The sequence below is a fragment of the Palaemon carinicauda genome, chromosome 1 (assembly GCF_036898095.1).
Source record: "Palaemon carinicauda isolate YSFRI2023 chromosome 1, ASM3689809v2, whole genome shotgun sequence".
Taxonomy (NCBI): domain Eukaryota; kingdom Metazoa; phylum Arthropoda; class Malacostraca; order Decapoda; family Palaemonidae; genus Palaemon; species Palaemon carinicauda.
Genome location: NC_090725.1, coordinates 185,118,487 through 185,133,486, shown reverse-complemented (window position 1 = coordinate 185,133,486; position 15,000 = coordinate 185,118,487). Strand labels below are relative to the sequence as shown.

Below are 15,000 nucleotides of genomic sequence, written 5' to 3'. Positions count from 1 at the left end.
TGAAATTACCTCGCCTAATTTCCCATTTCTTTACCTAACATTATCACACCTCCATTTGTTTATTAAATGGCAATGAACCAAAACATTTCCTACCGTTCATGTAATATGCATGCTGTGAATGAGAACACTATATTTACGAAATTCTCTGCTCCCTCACCATGGCCCTTGTGTTAAGAATTCTATAACCCTTGTTGTTTATAATCCAGTCCTTCTACAATGAATACCTTATTTCAATACTCCTTTCGATCAAGCTATTAAACTTGGACTTTTTATTCTCATTTTCATATAAATGGACAAAAGAGTCCTTCATGCCATCCTAACTAGTATCTGAAAATTACTAAATGGTTCAGTGAAGACTACTTCCCAGAAAAAAGAGTCATCTATAACAAGAATACCTACCACCATCAATAGCAATAAGCTTTTCTTTTTACAGGATTGGATAAACATTGAAAGGTATAATCCAAAGGAAGAATACAACCTACAAAATGGGAAACTTGACAACACAAAACTTACTTAGCCATGTGAACTTTGATTAATACACCACAGACTATTGGAACTGGTTTTGTGTAGTTATTTTCAATAAGCTTGTCAAATAATTGTTGTACAACATCCGCTGTGACTCCATTTTTCCCAATGGCATTATTAAGTAGTGAAGCACAACTAAATGCTCCAGTTGGATCATTGCTCTCTTCACTCTTACTTTCTGGAGCATTGTCTTCTAGAAGCTTGAAAGTCTCTGCAATAATAAAAGGTAAAAAATAGCTTAGGAAATAGATATTCATAAGATATGAAAAAGCTGAAATATGAAATATCTCCCTTTGGTTGATATTGATAAATTTGCAGATCAGGAGATATTTTCCATTATGTAAAACCTGTAATTTATATTGGATTCATGATTTTGGGACATATGGAATGACAATGAGGCCTGGTAGACCATTCATAAACCAGGTGTGCTATCAAATAAAAATTGAATGTGGTTGGACAATAAGATAGAAGGAAGGAAGTGAGAAAAGAAGTAACCTAAGAGGTGCATTGAGGACACTCATCATAAGGACCACTCTGTATCTAAAAGAAGCAATCTACAAAAAAAAACTCTAGAAATAATTCTAAAAACTCAAGACGACTAAATTTATGTACAGTAGACCCCCGCCATACGACATAAATCCGTTCCGGAGTTGGGATCGTAAGGTGAAATCGTCATATGGCAGGCAATAGAATTAGCTAATGCGTGCAAAACCCCAGGAAAAAACATTAAAACTTTATATTCATATTAAAGATTAGTAACAAAATAGTATGGTAAGTACTATTTATATATAATATACATGTATATAATTAAATAACATTATAAATAAAAAATATATAAAGGAAAAATTAAATTTTATTTACCTATGGAGTGACGTGACTTGAGCTGGTAGTGGGTGGAGGCAGAGGGGGGAGAAGATGGCAGATATAAAAACGTATCAATGCTAATTATGTTACACTTAGTAATAAATTTATTTCTATTAAACACTTGAAATTGAAAATGCCTTTTTTCATAATTTTTTTCTTTTGAAATTTCTTTATGATTTTTTTTTCTAGAACTTAATTTTATAGAGTAGCACTTCCTTTTCACTTTACTCTTTTCTAGCTTTTTTACTAGAATCACTCATATCATCTTTGCTTTCTGACTTTTCTTTTGGAGAAATATTTATCCAAAGAAGCCTGTTTCTGACGACTCCTCAAAATATTTCTAAAATGACCCATGAACCTGTCATTAACACTCTCCATAAGACGACCTGTGAGATTTTTTTTTTTTTTTTTTTTAATTAATCTGGTAAGATTTTCATACCAACCGATAGCTTCCCTTACTTCTGCCGATATCGTTTCTTCTGTCTCGGCCCCCGTCCTCGGCACCACTAGTGGTGCTCCTCTTGAATGATGGTCAACTGCATTGCTCCAACTCCTTCAAGTCTTCAGTAGTAGGCTCCTCCCTGTGCTCCTCGATAAGGTTATCGACGTCAGCCTCATCGACAACAAGCCCCATGGACCTCTCGATTGAAATTATTTCCTCAACATCACCCTCAGGGGCAGGATCATCAACGGTCTCGTCTTCGGGTGAGGGTTCGAAACCTTCGAAGGCGCATTCTGCCACAACAGCTGGCCACATTTTCTTCCATGAAGAGTTCAAGGTGCACCTTGAAACCTCATTTCAAGCTTCATCGATCATCTTCAGGCAATGAACGATTTCAAAATGCCCCTTCCAAAATTCACGGAGGGCGAGTCGAGTACTTTCAGTCACTTCGAAGCATCTTCTGAACAGATGCTTCATGTAAAGCTTCTGGAAGTTGGCAATCACTTGCTGGTCCATAGGCTGGAGGAGAGGGGTGGTGTTCAGTAGCAAATAGAGAACCTTGATGAAGGAGAAGTCCGGACGTATATTGGCCTCGAGGCTAGGAGGGTGAGCAGGGGCATTGTCCAGTACCAGGAGACATTTTGGAGGAAGATTGTTCTCTTCTAAAAATTTCTTGACAGCAGGACCGAAGCAGACGTTTACCCACTCAATATATATGGTCCTCGTGACCCAGGCCTTAGCATTAGACCTCCAAAATACCGAGAGCCTATCCTTCGTGATATTTAGTGCCTTGAAGGCACGAGGATTCTCTGAGTGGTACACCAGTAGGGGCCTAATTTTTAAGTCCCCACTGGCATTTGTACAAAATGTGAGGGTAAGTCTGTCCTTCATCGGTTTATGGCCAGGAAGTTTCTTTTCTTTTGCTGTGATATGTGTGCGATGAGGCATTTTCTTCCAGAAAAGCCAAGTTTCATCACAGTTAAACACTTGCTGAGGAATGTAGCCTTCTCTGGAAATTAATTCCTCAAACTTCTTGCTCGGCAGGCTGCCTGAAAACTTGAAATCAATCAATCAATCAAACTTCTTGAGGAATTCATCTGCTGGTTTCTTGCCAGAACTAGCCGCCTCTCCATGCCTGACGACTGAGTGAATACCAGTGCTCCCCCTAAAGCTCTCAAACCACCGATGAGAAGCTTTAAACTCCGTGGGGGGGGGGGGTTTGCTGCAACGTTGTCTCGTCTCTGCCGTCTCTCTGGAATTCCATGAGATTGGCAAAGATGGTGCTTGCCTTGTGCGAAATTACAAATTGCGTGAGTGTATCACCAGCGATTTCCTTCTCTTTAATCCATAGTAGGAGTCTCTCCACCTCGTCGTTGATTGAGGTCCTTCCACTGACAAGGACAGTCATGCCCTTAGAAGATTTACTTGCTTTAATGGCTTCCTTGTTCTTGATAATTGTACCAATCGTTGACTGGTTACGGCCATATGCACTAACGAGGCTAGATGCGCATGCCTTCTTTGTATTTCTTGATTATCTCCAGCTTCGTTTCTATAGTAATCATCTTCTTACTTCTCCCTTTAACATCACTACCAATCTTGGGATCCATGGCTAACGAATTAAAGTTTGAATTGAACTAAAATGCACAAAAAAGACGATATCGCAAGCACTCACACGAGATCAAGTCTTTACGAAACACATGCAAGATTCTCAACTAAGCGTGCGATTAACACAGGAAGAGAGAGGCAGCATCTCTCTCAGGCATTGTGGGCGGGATTTCGGCCAATAGCATATCGGCATCTTAGAGATGCCTAGACGCCGACCAATATCAGACCAGCATCTTAGTGACGTACGCAGTGACACATAAGGTGACGTATGAGTATGGTGTGAGGCGAGTGACTCTCACAGTCATACGCGCACTGAGCGCCAAGTTTAAATTTTTAATTTGATGCCACAAGGCGGGGAAAATGCCGTAACAAGGGGACGAAAAAACTTCGTATTCCACATCGTAAAGTAAAAAAAACTGTGCTGGGGATGACGTAACCCGGGGATCCACTGTACTATCCTATGTATCATGATGTACAAAAGTTAAACAGTTTAGAGAGAGAGGAGGAGAGAGAGAGAGAGAGAGAGAGAGAGAGGAGAGAGAGAGAGAGAGAGAGAGAGGAGAGAGAGAGAGAGAGAGAGAGAGAGAGAGAGAGAGAGAGAGAGAGAGAGAGAGAGAGGAGAGAGAGAGAGAGAGGAGAGAGAGGAGAGAGAGAGAGAGAGAGAGAGGAGAGAGAGAGAGAGAGAGAGAGAGAGAGAGAGAGAGAGAGAGAGAGAGAGAGAGGAGAGAGAGAGAGAGAGAGAGAGAGAGGAGAGAGAGAGAGAGAGAGAGAGAAGGAGAGAGAGACTTGTAATAAAGTAGTATTTTTAAGTCTTTATAAGTGTACCATATTATATTTTCTCTACAATCATAAAAGGTTCGCAAAAAAAATTCTACGACCATGAAAGGTTAGTAAAAATAAAAATTCTACAATCATGAAAGGTCTACAAAAATAAATTTATGAGAAGTCATTTGCAGTTTACACTCTAGCATTTAGTTCTGAAAGACTTCTGACAGGCAGGCAGACATAGACACACACACAGCAATGATGAAAAATTTCTTACTAATGGATAACATATTCCTGGGATATATTCACAAAAAAAAGTGCTATAAATGTTTAGTATTGAGCCATTTATAACTTCTAACCTAAAGTTCATTACAAAAGCAAGAGATCAAATGAAATGTAACTTACCTTCAAGCATTCCCTTTGAAATCATTGCATTTCCCAGCTTAAGCACCTTAAATAGGTTCATTTTTGATTCTGGTTCATTTTGTCGCAAATGCTCATAAAGGTTCAAGGCTTTTTCCAACTGTCCATCCTCAACGTACATTTCAATAAGAAGAACTTGTTGACCAGTAGTAAGGGGGAATTCTATTGCTTCCAATTTCTATAAAAGTAAAATTAGAAATACATTAGTGCATTGGCATTACCAATCTCCTCAATGTAAGTTTTGCAATTCCACACAACGTAGAATGAAGAACACTTGCAGTTACATTTTATGAAGAACACATGCGATTATATATCTTATGAAGAATACCTGCAGTTAAATAAAAAAATATGTGATTTTCCAGTTATCAATTCATGAGTATATCAATTCATGAGTATATCAATTTATGAGTACAAAGTATTGAAAAAAAATGTACTATATTGCAACAGAATAATCAAGTTCAAATTTGACAGCTGTCTCACCTTCAATGTTTCTTCTGCTCTTTTCAACATTCTTCATGCGAGAATAAATAGAAAGCAGCTGACCGAGAATATATGAGCGTGGTTGATTCTTTATTTCAAGTTCCATAAGTCGATGCTCCAGTTCAGCTAAACTATGTTGGTTCTAGAAAATAATTGATTTTTGAAATTCAACGTAAAATTTACAACTAAAAGATCATAGCACCCAGTGAAATCTTGTCAGCTTAACCTGTTAAGCGTCACCCACGTGATAAACCGTTCACCACGATCTACTCGGTACCCGCCTTCAACTGCATATTCCGTTCATGACTTTAACTGCCTTTATCAAGTCGTCAGTCTCGTGATACGTTTACTCGTATAGTACGTATAGGATCACCACTTGGCAACACTCTCAGCATATGGGGGCTGTAAATAGAAACTTATATGATGTCTGGCAACAATTTTTCTGAAGGTCGCTTGATGTTAGAAAACTGGTTTCCTTTCGGTGTGGGCGTTCATGCGGATAAGGTTGTTTGTTGTTCCTTTTACAATGAGCGGTCTAAAGGTGAAGGTTATTTCTTAGATGAAATAAATGATATTCTTGTTGAGGAAATTGATAATGATAACCTGTTTGATAATGAGAGCACTAGTTCTGAATCCTCCAGTGATGAAAATATTGAAGAAACAAAGTTTTCTTTTGATGCCGAGATCGAAAATGACTTCTCATTGCCGAATGATTGGACAACGAGATTTCACAAAACTATATTGGAAGGAAACGCCGAGAGAGAGAGAGAGAGAGAGAGAGAGAGAGAGAGAGAGAGAGAGAGAGAGAGAGAGAGAGAGAGAGAGAGAGAGAGAGAGAGAGAGAGAGAGTAGCCTTTTGAAATGAAATAATAGTAGTATTAATTGTTTTTTTTTATTTCACCATTTAATTATTATTCCTACTTTTAACTATAAATATGAATTATAAGCATAAAGAAATGATATTAACTTTGAAAAATTATCATTAGTGAAATGACCACTCAGGACAAAAAAAGCGTGACGGTACGTTAGCGGCAACCTGGTCCAGGGGGGACGCTTAACAGGTTAATAAAATTTATGGTACATACTACCTATTTCACTACTACATTTCACTGGCTGTACCTAAAAATTTCATACTGTATCTACTTGAATTTACGTAAAGAACACAGTAGACTAATATTTCTTAGAACAAAAATAAAAATTTGGATTCTCAAAGGAGTTAGGTCTGAATTTCTTCAAAATTCTTCTATTCCTCATGTATTGATACAAATTTTCTCCCTACCCTTGAACCTCAACTCAACTACTGTAATTGGGTTTTGTCTTTTATCAAAGTAGTCAGTTTCATAAAAAAATACATGCATTTTATATCAAATAGAATAGATGCAAAAAGAGATGCCAAATCAAGCACACCTGGTGCTCGCCTCCATAAACCTGTAATTGTGGGTTCTTTGTTTCCCAGTTTAACTGGTCCACCATGTGTTCTCACAAAAGGTCACTAAGAATTAATCATCTTTAGTAAAAAGTGCATTCTAGTTTCTGAAATAAGATAAAAATTGACCACAATATAGCAAAATGACTTTTAGACCTTTTAGTGACCTTGATCATGTTGTATATCACAAAATAGGCAATTGAATTATGCACATTTTGGCACATTCCATGCAAATTGGATAACATTGACCATGACATGGAACTTTTTGTTATCTTGCATATCAAATAAAAATTGACTATGAAACAGCAATGATGACAAATTTGACGATAATTTGTATTTTTCCCTAACTAATACAAACCTGGAGTTAATTTATGTACATATTCTTTCAGCGACAGCTGGAGGTAGCCATTAGACTTTAAATGCAAGGTGGCAACTCTGTCTAACCGCTTCACGGGTAGCCAGGAGGTGGCTGGGGGTACCCAACCACCTCTATATATATTCTCAGAGTTGTGAGAGATGTCACTTTTTATTGCAGGCAGGACTTCTAGGGGAGAAGTGATGGCAAGCCAATTTATATAAATAACTCCAGGTTTGTATCAGTTAGGGAAAAATAAAAATTATCTCTGAATTTGTCATTTGTTTCCCACACTAACAAACCTTCCATTATCTATGTGGATGATTCACTCTTAGGTGGGTGGAAGTCCTAGATCTGGCATGGACATTGACCCGGTTTTGCCTAGTACAGTATATGCCTGTGGTCTAGGGAAAACTTTGACACCTTGCTGAAATATACAAAGTGAAGATACTCGTGGCCTGTGAAATTTAGTGATTGATTGATTGATTGATTTGAAGTTCTCTGGCATCCTGACATCGTAATAAAGGTTGTTATTTGTATGAAACGTCTGAGTTTTTTAAATAGGAAAAATCATCAGACGCACTCATTGTTTCTTTGCAGAAGCAATAGAGACGTGAAAAGTAAAAAATTATTATTTATACTAGGCTACACAAGGGAAGTGATAATTATCTGCAGAGGTTGAAGCCAGGTTGCAAAGGGACCCATGTTATTGTGCCCCAAGAGAGGAGAAGATGAAAGAAGAAAGCCAGACATTCTTCTCATTCATCTCAAGTCTTGACCCAGGTAACCAAAGCCTTCTGCAGCATGGTCTAGACTTCGGCACAGAGGGCCAGCTCCTTTGCGGATCACTTCGCATAGAAGTCGAGATGCACTGGATCCAGAGTCAGAGGAGGGAGAGATTGAGTGAACGAGATGCGATACCCTAGGGCGATCACATCGACTATCCGGGGATCTGCCCCGCGAAGCTGCCACCTCTGCTAGCGGCGCTGTAAGCATCCCCCCACAGGAGGTAGGTGGTGAGGAATGTCATTCCTAGCAGGAGTGGCCACCTCGGCCACCTCCCCTACCTCCCTTCTTTCCTCTGAAGGACTTGGGGCCCTTCTGTCCCTTGGACTGAAAGAGCCACTTAGATACCTTAGCAGGTCCCGAGGACCTTTCAGTTGACTGATTAGAGGAAGGAGCTTGCTGAGGCTGAGAAGATTGGGAAGATCTACAGTAGGACCGAGATGTTACGGCCCTATGGAGGAGAAAATCGATGAACAATTTCCTCCATCGCTCAGCAGCCCACTCTAACTTCTCCGGAACAAAGAGCGAACCCTTGAGAGTGGAGTTCCTCAGCCAAGAGACCTCCACTTTTGGCACTTGTTTATGGAATCGTCCTATGATGGTATCCCTCCTCTTGAGTATGGCGTTTGCCCTCAGGTTAACAACGTGCTGCGATAGGAACTCTAGATTTCGGGAACCTGAGAGTAGGAAGGACTCCGTCTTCCTGGCCGACTCCTTCGGCAATTCATGGGAGCAACGCATGAAGCCTGGAGATACCAACCATAGATCAAGCCATGAAGCAGCCTGCATGGCATAGTTAGCGCCTCTCTCTATGTTCAGGAACTCAAGTGCCAACAGTGAGGAGTGGGTCTGAGAGGGAACCTCGTTCATTAGAGGCTCTACCAAAGGGTTGGGGGACATGGTGGAATGTGGTTCCCCTTTGATCTTGTAGTACTTCCTCTGTAGCACAAAATGAAGTGGTAGAGACAGAGAGGAGGAGCCTGCCCTCAAGGAACAGGAAGTTTTGGCCATCTGGGAGAAAGCTTTCCTCTTGGCACCTTTAAGGCCTTTGGACCAGGGTAAAGCTGCACTGGACCTATTTGAAATAGACAAAAAATAAAAAAAAAATATGATAAACAATTTATTAGCAATATTTATTAAGGTGAATTATATATTAAAACTTAAATCATAATCGGCTAAATATAAAGTCACCCAGATGTTGGTATCCTCGGCACAGGCTACCAAGCTCTCACTACCCTTAGAATAACTCGAACCTATGAAAAAATATGAAAGAATTAACACCCCACAAGATCAAAGGTTATAAGTTAAAATCAAGATAAGAGTAATTTAAAGGATCGATCTTGCTGAGAATAATATGTAAATTAACATTATTTATTAATAGGTTTGGTGAATACGCATTTTTAAAACGGCAACTTGAAAGTCCAGTTCAGTGTGCCAAAAGAACGAGACCTACCTCAAAGAATGTCTTGTGCTGCTTGTTCAAGTAAAAGGATCCTCCATAAGCGTGGCTGAATTCACTAATAGTTGACAGCACCATCTTCACGGACGAAAGCATTACTAAGATAAGCAAATTCAGGAGATCCACATTAATGCCCATCCGTCAATCCAAAGGCAGGGATGTGATTGCGAAGGTCCTACAGTTTATCCATACTTATAGAATGGAGCAACAAGTATCAACATATAAAACTGTAAGCAAGGTTTGGAGAGTTAGATGTTCGCAGTGGAGGGTGGAAGTAACCTCGTGTCCCGTCAGGGCTAACTTCTGAAGTAAACGTCATACAGTATACTCGGATAGAAATAACAAAGGCAACTATTAAATAATAGCTACACTCGGAAAGGCAGTAAAAGGGTCTCAAACTATTTGGGCACATTTATAGATTTAATGAAATGGACCAAGATCCTTTTTAAATTTACTCAAGCTAATTTTGTTTGGAAAGAAAAATACTAAAAATAGAATCTCCAAAGCAACATCTAGTCTAAATTATTTCACATCAACTTTATCCATGAAAAAAGAAAGAAATAGCAAACAGAATTTCATACGTATCTAAATGAAATGCTAATTTAACATTTCTGTACGGGACCTGGAAGGCTTCTGGGTCTCGAAGATAGCATCGAGCACAATATCCTTCCCTTCCTGGATGGAGGAATAGTGAGCCTGTTGATGGCCCTCATACAGGCGAGGACCAGCCAAAAGGCAAGTTCAGACTCTTTCCTCTCCTATTTGGAGTGATATTTAGGACTGACTGCCTTTGGAAGATTTCCATCCTCCGAGTGGAAGGTGTCGTTCACCTCCAGAGCCTGTGGTAGGTAAGGGTCATCAATAGAACCATGGATGGACCCGCCGCTGGAGACTGCGAAAGAGCCTCAGCCTCCGTAGCTTCCCTTGCAGTGGTTTTCTCCAGTTTTGTATTAAGTGTCTTTTGGTTCACTTCGCATTGCGCGATCCTCCCCAGTCTTAGGAGGGGGAACCTCCAAGGTCTTCGAGGACCTAAACAAAACCTTGGCAGAAGGAATGGGAGACTCCTCCTCTGGAGAAGAATGGGTTGCGATCTCCCTGGGCGAATCTGTTCCTACTCCTCCTAGGGTGGATGATGTCGGCGAGAGGTGAAGTTGCGCCTCTCATCCGTTTCCTCCGCTTCTTCATTATGGCTTCCTTTACCCTCACTGGTGTGAGGGCCAAGATAGTCATGCAGGAGTCTGCAAGGGGCTGGCCTTCAGCCCACGATAGTGGTGGAGGTGACATGCGGGTCTTATCTGCATCGGTTTCCTTCTAGGATCCTGACTCCCAGCAGACCAACTGAACACGGGTTCCAAAGGTATTCTAGGGGTTGCCCTGACTGGAACAGTCAGGGGTTGGAGTACTGGAGGTGTCAGCTTCAGAACCTTCACGATATCAGCCGTGAAAGTCTATGCCCAAAGAGGAAGCTCTGTTCCTTAGCTCTACCTTGGAGGTCCCTAGGCAAGTGTTTTCTGAGTGAGACCCTAACCGGATGACCAGCCGATGGAGGAGATAACCTCTGAGGCAGAGGATACATTCCTTTGGACGTGGAGGAAAGTCCGGGTTAATAGGAACGTTTGCAAACTTAATCAGTGGCTCCATTGGTCTTCCGCTGGAGGTGGAAGATGCAAAAGGGCAAGAGGAAGGTGTTGGACCCACACTTGCTCACGATCCCGGCACCTTTACTCGCGAAATGCTCGCGAAGTTCGCTGATTTGAGGGTGTCGCTTGCTGAAAAGAGGGTAGCCCTGATAGCCTCTGGAACGAGACACCCTTCGTCAGAGACTTGATCGCCGGATCTAGTGGCAAAGCTGCCATGTTCTCCTTCAACACTTCAAAATACCTCCTCTGCTGGATGAAGGACGGAATGAGGAGTTTCGACAAATCGCTGACTCAAAGGGACCGCCAACTTCCAGCGATCTGGGTGAAGGCCTCCTTAATGGCACCCTTCAACCCCCTCAACCAGGGCAGAGCTGCCTAGTCTTAGTAGGTTTCTGAGTGCCACAAAGATGTACCAAGAATGAGTTCTTACCTTCTGGTGCAACTGTTGAAGGGTCATCCCGGCCATTAATCACCTTCATGCAAGCAAGGACCAACCAAAATGCAAGGTCTGTTTCCTTTTGTTCTGCAGCTGAAACCTGGGACTAGCTGCTGTGGGGAGTAGGTTATCCTGATCGAAGCTGAGATGACTACTATCCACCCACGAAGGGTGGGTTGTTGTGGTCAACTTGACGTCTCGATGAGTCTCTCAATGTTGCGGGAAACTCTCTGCCCACCGTCATAAATGTTGAGAGCGTAAAAATAAGAACTCTCTCCTGAACTTGAGACCCCATCCTTGATGACCAGTTCTTAGGCACAGTCTTGGCATCCTTCCTCTCCCCAAGTGGTGGCAGAAAGTAGGTGAGTAAGGAAAGTTTTGTGTTCTCCTTCTGTAAATACAGCGGGGTGGGTGGATGGGGCGGCCTCGATCAGAGATAGGCGGCATGACTTAATAAGAGAGGCACTCGAACCCCTGCTAGTACGGGGGTGTAGGTTATCACCCGGAGGAGGCACTGGTTTTTCTTGACGTTTTTTCGTTGGCATCATAAGCATAAATTCTTGTCTGGCGAAGTCCTGCTGCAGTGCTCTGAATCCTGTCGGCTACTTACATACCTTCGACAATATCGGAGATGACATTGTCAGAGCCTGTCGTTCCTGTGGTTGAGCCTCATACGTCTCGGGTCTGAAGGCAGAGAGGTGACCCCTGCAACACTTGAAGCCTCGAAAGGGATCCGGGGAGTGCTAGTTGAAGCTGCAGCTATCGTGTCTCTATCTGTGAGAGCCTGTGAAGTGCCAGTAACAGCCTTTAACTGGCAAAATAAACGTTTTGGGCCCGGGCATGTAATTGTTAAATGATGAGATGGCTGTCGAGGTGCCTTGCAGGGATTTGTGAACTGGAATCCGTCTAATAGGTGATCATGGTCGGTCTGTTCTCATGTGGGGAAATGTGTTCACGATTATCTTATATGCACACTGGCATACTGTCGCACTTCATATTGGAGGAATGAGTCGGAGATCGTGGATGGACAGCTGTCGATATTGACATTCTTAGCGATCACACTCGCTTATCCTGGCGGATAGGGAGTCACGAGGGGGAACTCTCCCGAAGGCACTCATGGGCTGCTGCATTGTTGTGTGGTCGCGAGTCACCGTACGATCGCGTGATGTTCCATGGTCACAGGACAATATGCTAATAGGTACTGCTGCACTGTTGCGAGCTGCTGGCTGGTAGCGAACTAAAGCACTCTTGCGAACTGAAGCGTGGTCATAAGCTGACGGGCAGTTATGAGCTGACGGGCGATCACGAGTAGAGGAGTCATGAGTTGGAGCATAGTCACAAGCTGGAACCTGGTCGCGAGCTAGACATTCTTCGGGAGCTGGTGACCAGTGCTGTCTAGACAATGAAGGTTACATCAGACTCATAGTGGGCAATTGCTCCGAATCACTTCGATCATCTCTGGTGTTGGTGTTGCGAGCTGGAGATGGCAAGCGCTAGTTGTCGTTGACAAAAACGCTCTGGTCATGAGATGATCGCTCAAGCAAAATCGGCAATACTGTGCTGATTGTCAGGACTCCCTCAAGAGTGTGACGAGCACTCCTGTGAAGATCAGGAGTAAGAACTAGGGGAGTCGAGGTGGAATGGCGATACGAGTCAGCTGGGCGAGATGTACTGGTATGAATTGTGAAGAATGACGATTGCTGGAAGTGTCGGACTTGTCAGCAAGGTATCACAGCTGCAACCAGCCTATAAGCTACCTCGCCCTCACTATCTGAAGAATCACGCTCTGAGGAGCTAGAGAAAGGCATGGACGAGTCAAATAACCTTCTCGTTGTCTCGCTTAGCGGATACCAATCGGGGGAGGACTGAACACGTGAAATGGGAAAGGTGTCCACCATGAGAGCAGAAACAAGCTTCAGACTTTGCACTCCCTCCGCCAACTGAGCTAACTCGGAACGAGGGAGTGCACTGTCATCAACAAAATAATCAGGAACTGCCACAGACTTGATGAAGGTAGTGACAGTGCTGGAGCAGAGACTTCCACAGGTCAGGACACTAGAGACTCCGCAGGTACAAAATCTTCAGAGTCTCAAACAGGAGGACCGAGGTCAACCTCTGAGGAAGCAGGTGTATACTTTCTCTATGACCCCAACTGCAGAAGCGCAAGACCCTTCTTTAACGGGGGACCAGCTATCCCAAGGACGCCCACAGCTGAAGTACATCGTCAAATGAAAAAGAATTACCTGAGGAGAAGGGCAGTGACGCCTCACTACGAGAAGCGGCGGATTACTCTCCTACAGATTGTCAGGGAGTTAAAGGGACATCGCTCTTACTCGATCGATCCCCCACAAAAGGTGATAGGGGAGGAGCTTCAGGCAGAGATTAACCGATTCGTTATTAGTTATCTGGCATCCTGACATCTAAGGTCATTGACACCAATATTATTAGGGAGTCTTCGACTTAAGACGGAGATAGGGAGATAGGGACCAAGAGACGCGACGTAGGTCGATTTCGATGTATGTCGAACTAAAAAGTGAAGTTATCGTAGATTTATTATGATGCGTCATGATTCGGTCATCATCTTGATCATATTTCTATCAATATTTTTTTACTTTTTATCATTATTTCATTTTCTGGTTTCATAGGATATATGCTCTATTAATGCATTTTTGTATTCTATATTTCAATTTTGGAAACAGTTCACCGATCGAGAATTACTTAATATTTTGTTTACCTTTGGTTATGATCAACTGACTTGAAGGTCCCGCTACCGTATCGAAAGATGGCGTCCGGTACATATGTAGGGCGTATATTTTCATATAATTTCTCAACTTATTCAAAATATCTTCATGATGAATATTACATCAGCCCCAATATGTTACAGGAAATGATTGTTTTCACACAATTTGTTTTAGCCATTATTATTATAAATGTTCTCGCTCTTTCTCGGTGCATGTGTGCGCGCTCTTGCTTGTATAAAGGTAGTTAATTTACTAAGCTTCATACAGTATTTAATAAAATTCATTATTAAGCCTTCATATTTAATTAAGACACCATTGTGTGAAATTGTGGTTTACTAAAGCATGTTTTTCTTTTTTTTTCAATTTCTTAAGCATTTCAATAATCAACAATTACTTTTGATTTACTTTCTGTCTGCATCAGCTGATCTCGAAGGTCACACTGCCCAATTGAGATTATGCGCGCACAGTACGAATAACATGGAGTTACAGTAATACCTCACAACGCGGAATTACAGTCAGACCTCTCTTCACAAAAGAATCTGCTTCAAAATTTTTAAGCTGCGAAACGAGATGCGAATATTTTTATGACTCATTTTGCGAAAAATGTTTCATTCTAAGAAAAGAGATTTACCAGTCTGACCGAGAATAAAATAGTAACCATCTAAAAAAGTTAAAGAAAATGGGATCATACAATAGAAAATGTAGCTTTAGACTATAGTAGGGGTAACTATAGTAGTACAATACATATGGTACAGTATATTTTGTATATATACAGTATTTTACTTTATGTATTGTAATATTTTGCATTTACTATTACATTATGCTATAATAACTTAATTCACAGATATTAAGTTAGTTTAGGTACTGTATATTGAATGGTTCAAACATATTTGGCTGTAGAGTATTTCATTGTGGTTATACAGTAGCTTTATCATAATATTTGATGTGGTATTTTGAAGAGTTTCAAACGAATTAGGTAATTTACATGTAAAACGTGACTCATAGCACAAAAAATTTACGTAACGAAAGCCACTCCAGAAAAAATTAATTTTG

At 41.5% G+C, this 15,000-nt stretch overlaps 1 protein-coding gene across 1 annotated transcript in view; it reads right to left on the bottom strand.

Moving 5' to 3' along the window:
* LOC137652976 (leucine-rich PPR motif-containing protein, mitochondrial-like) overlaps nt 1–15,000 on the bottom strand; it is a 438,837-nt gene that overhangs the window by 116,964 nt on the left and 306,873 nt on the right. Inside the window, 4 exon segments of the mRNA XM_068386371.1 lie at nt 514–736; nt 4,607–4,802; nt 5,105–5,122; nt 5,124–5,246. Coding sequence (XP_068242472.1) covers nt 514–736; nt 4,607–4,802; nt 5,105–5,122; nt 5,124–5,246 — 560 coding nt within the window.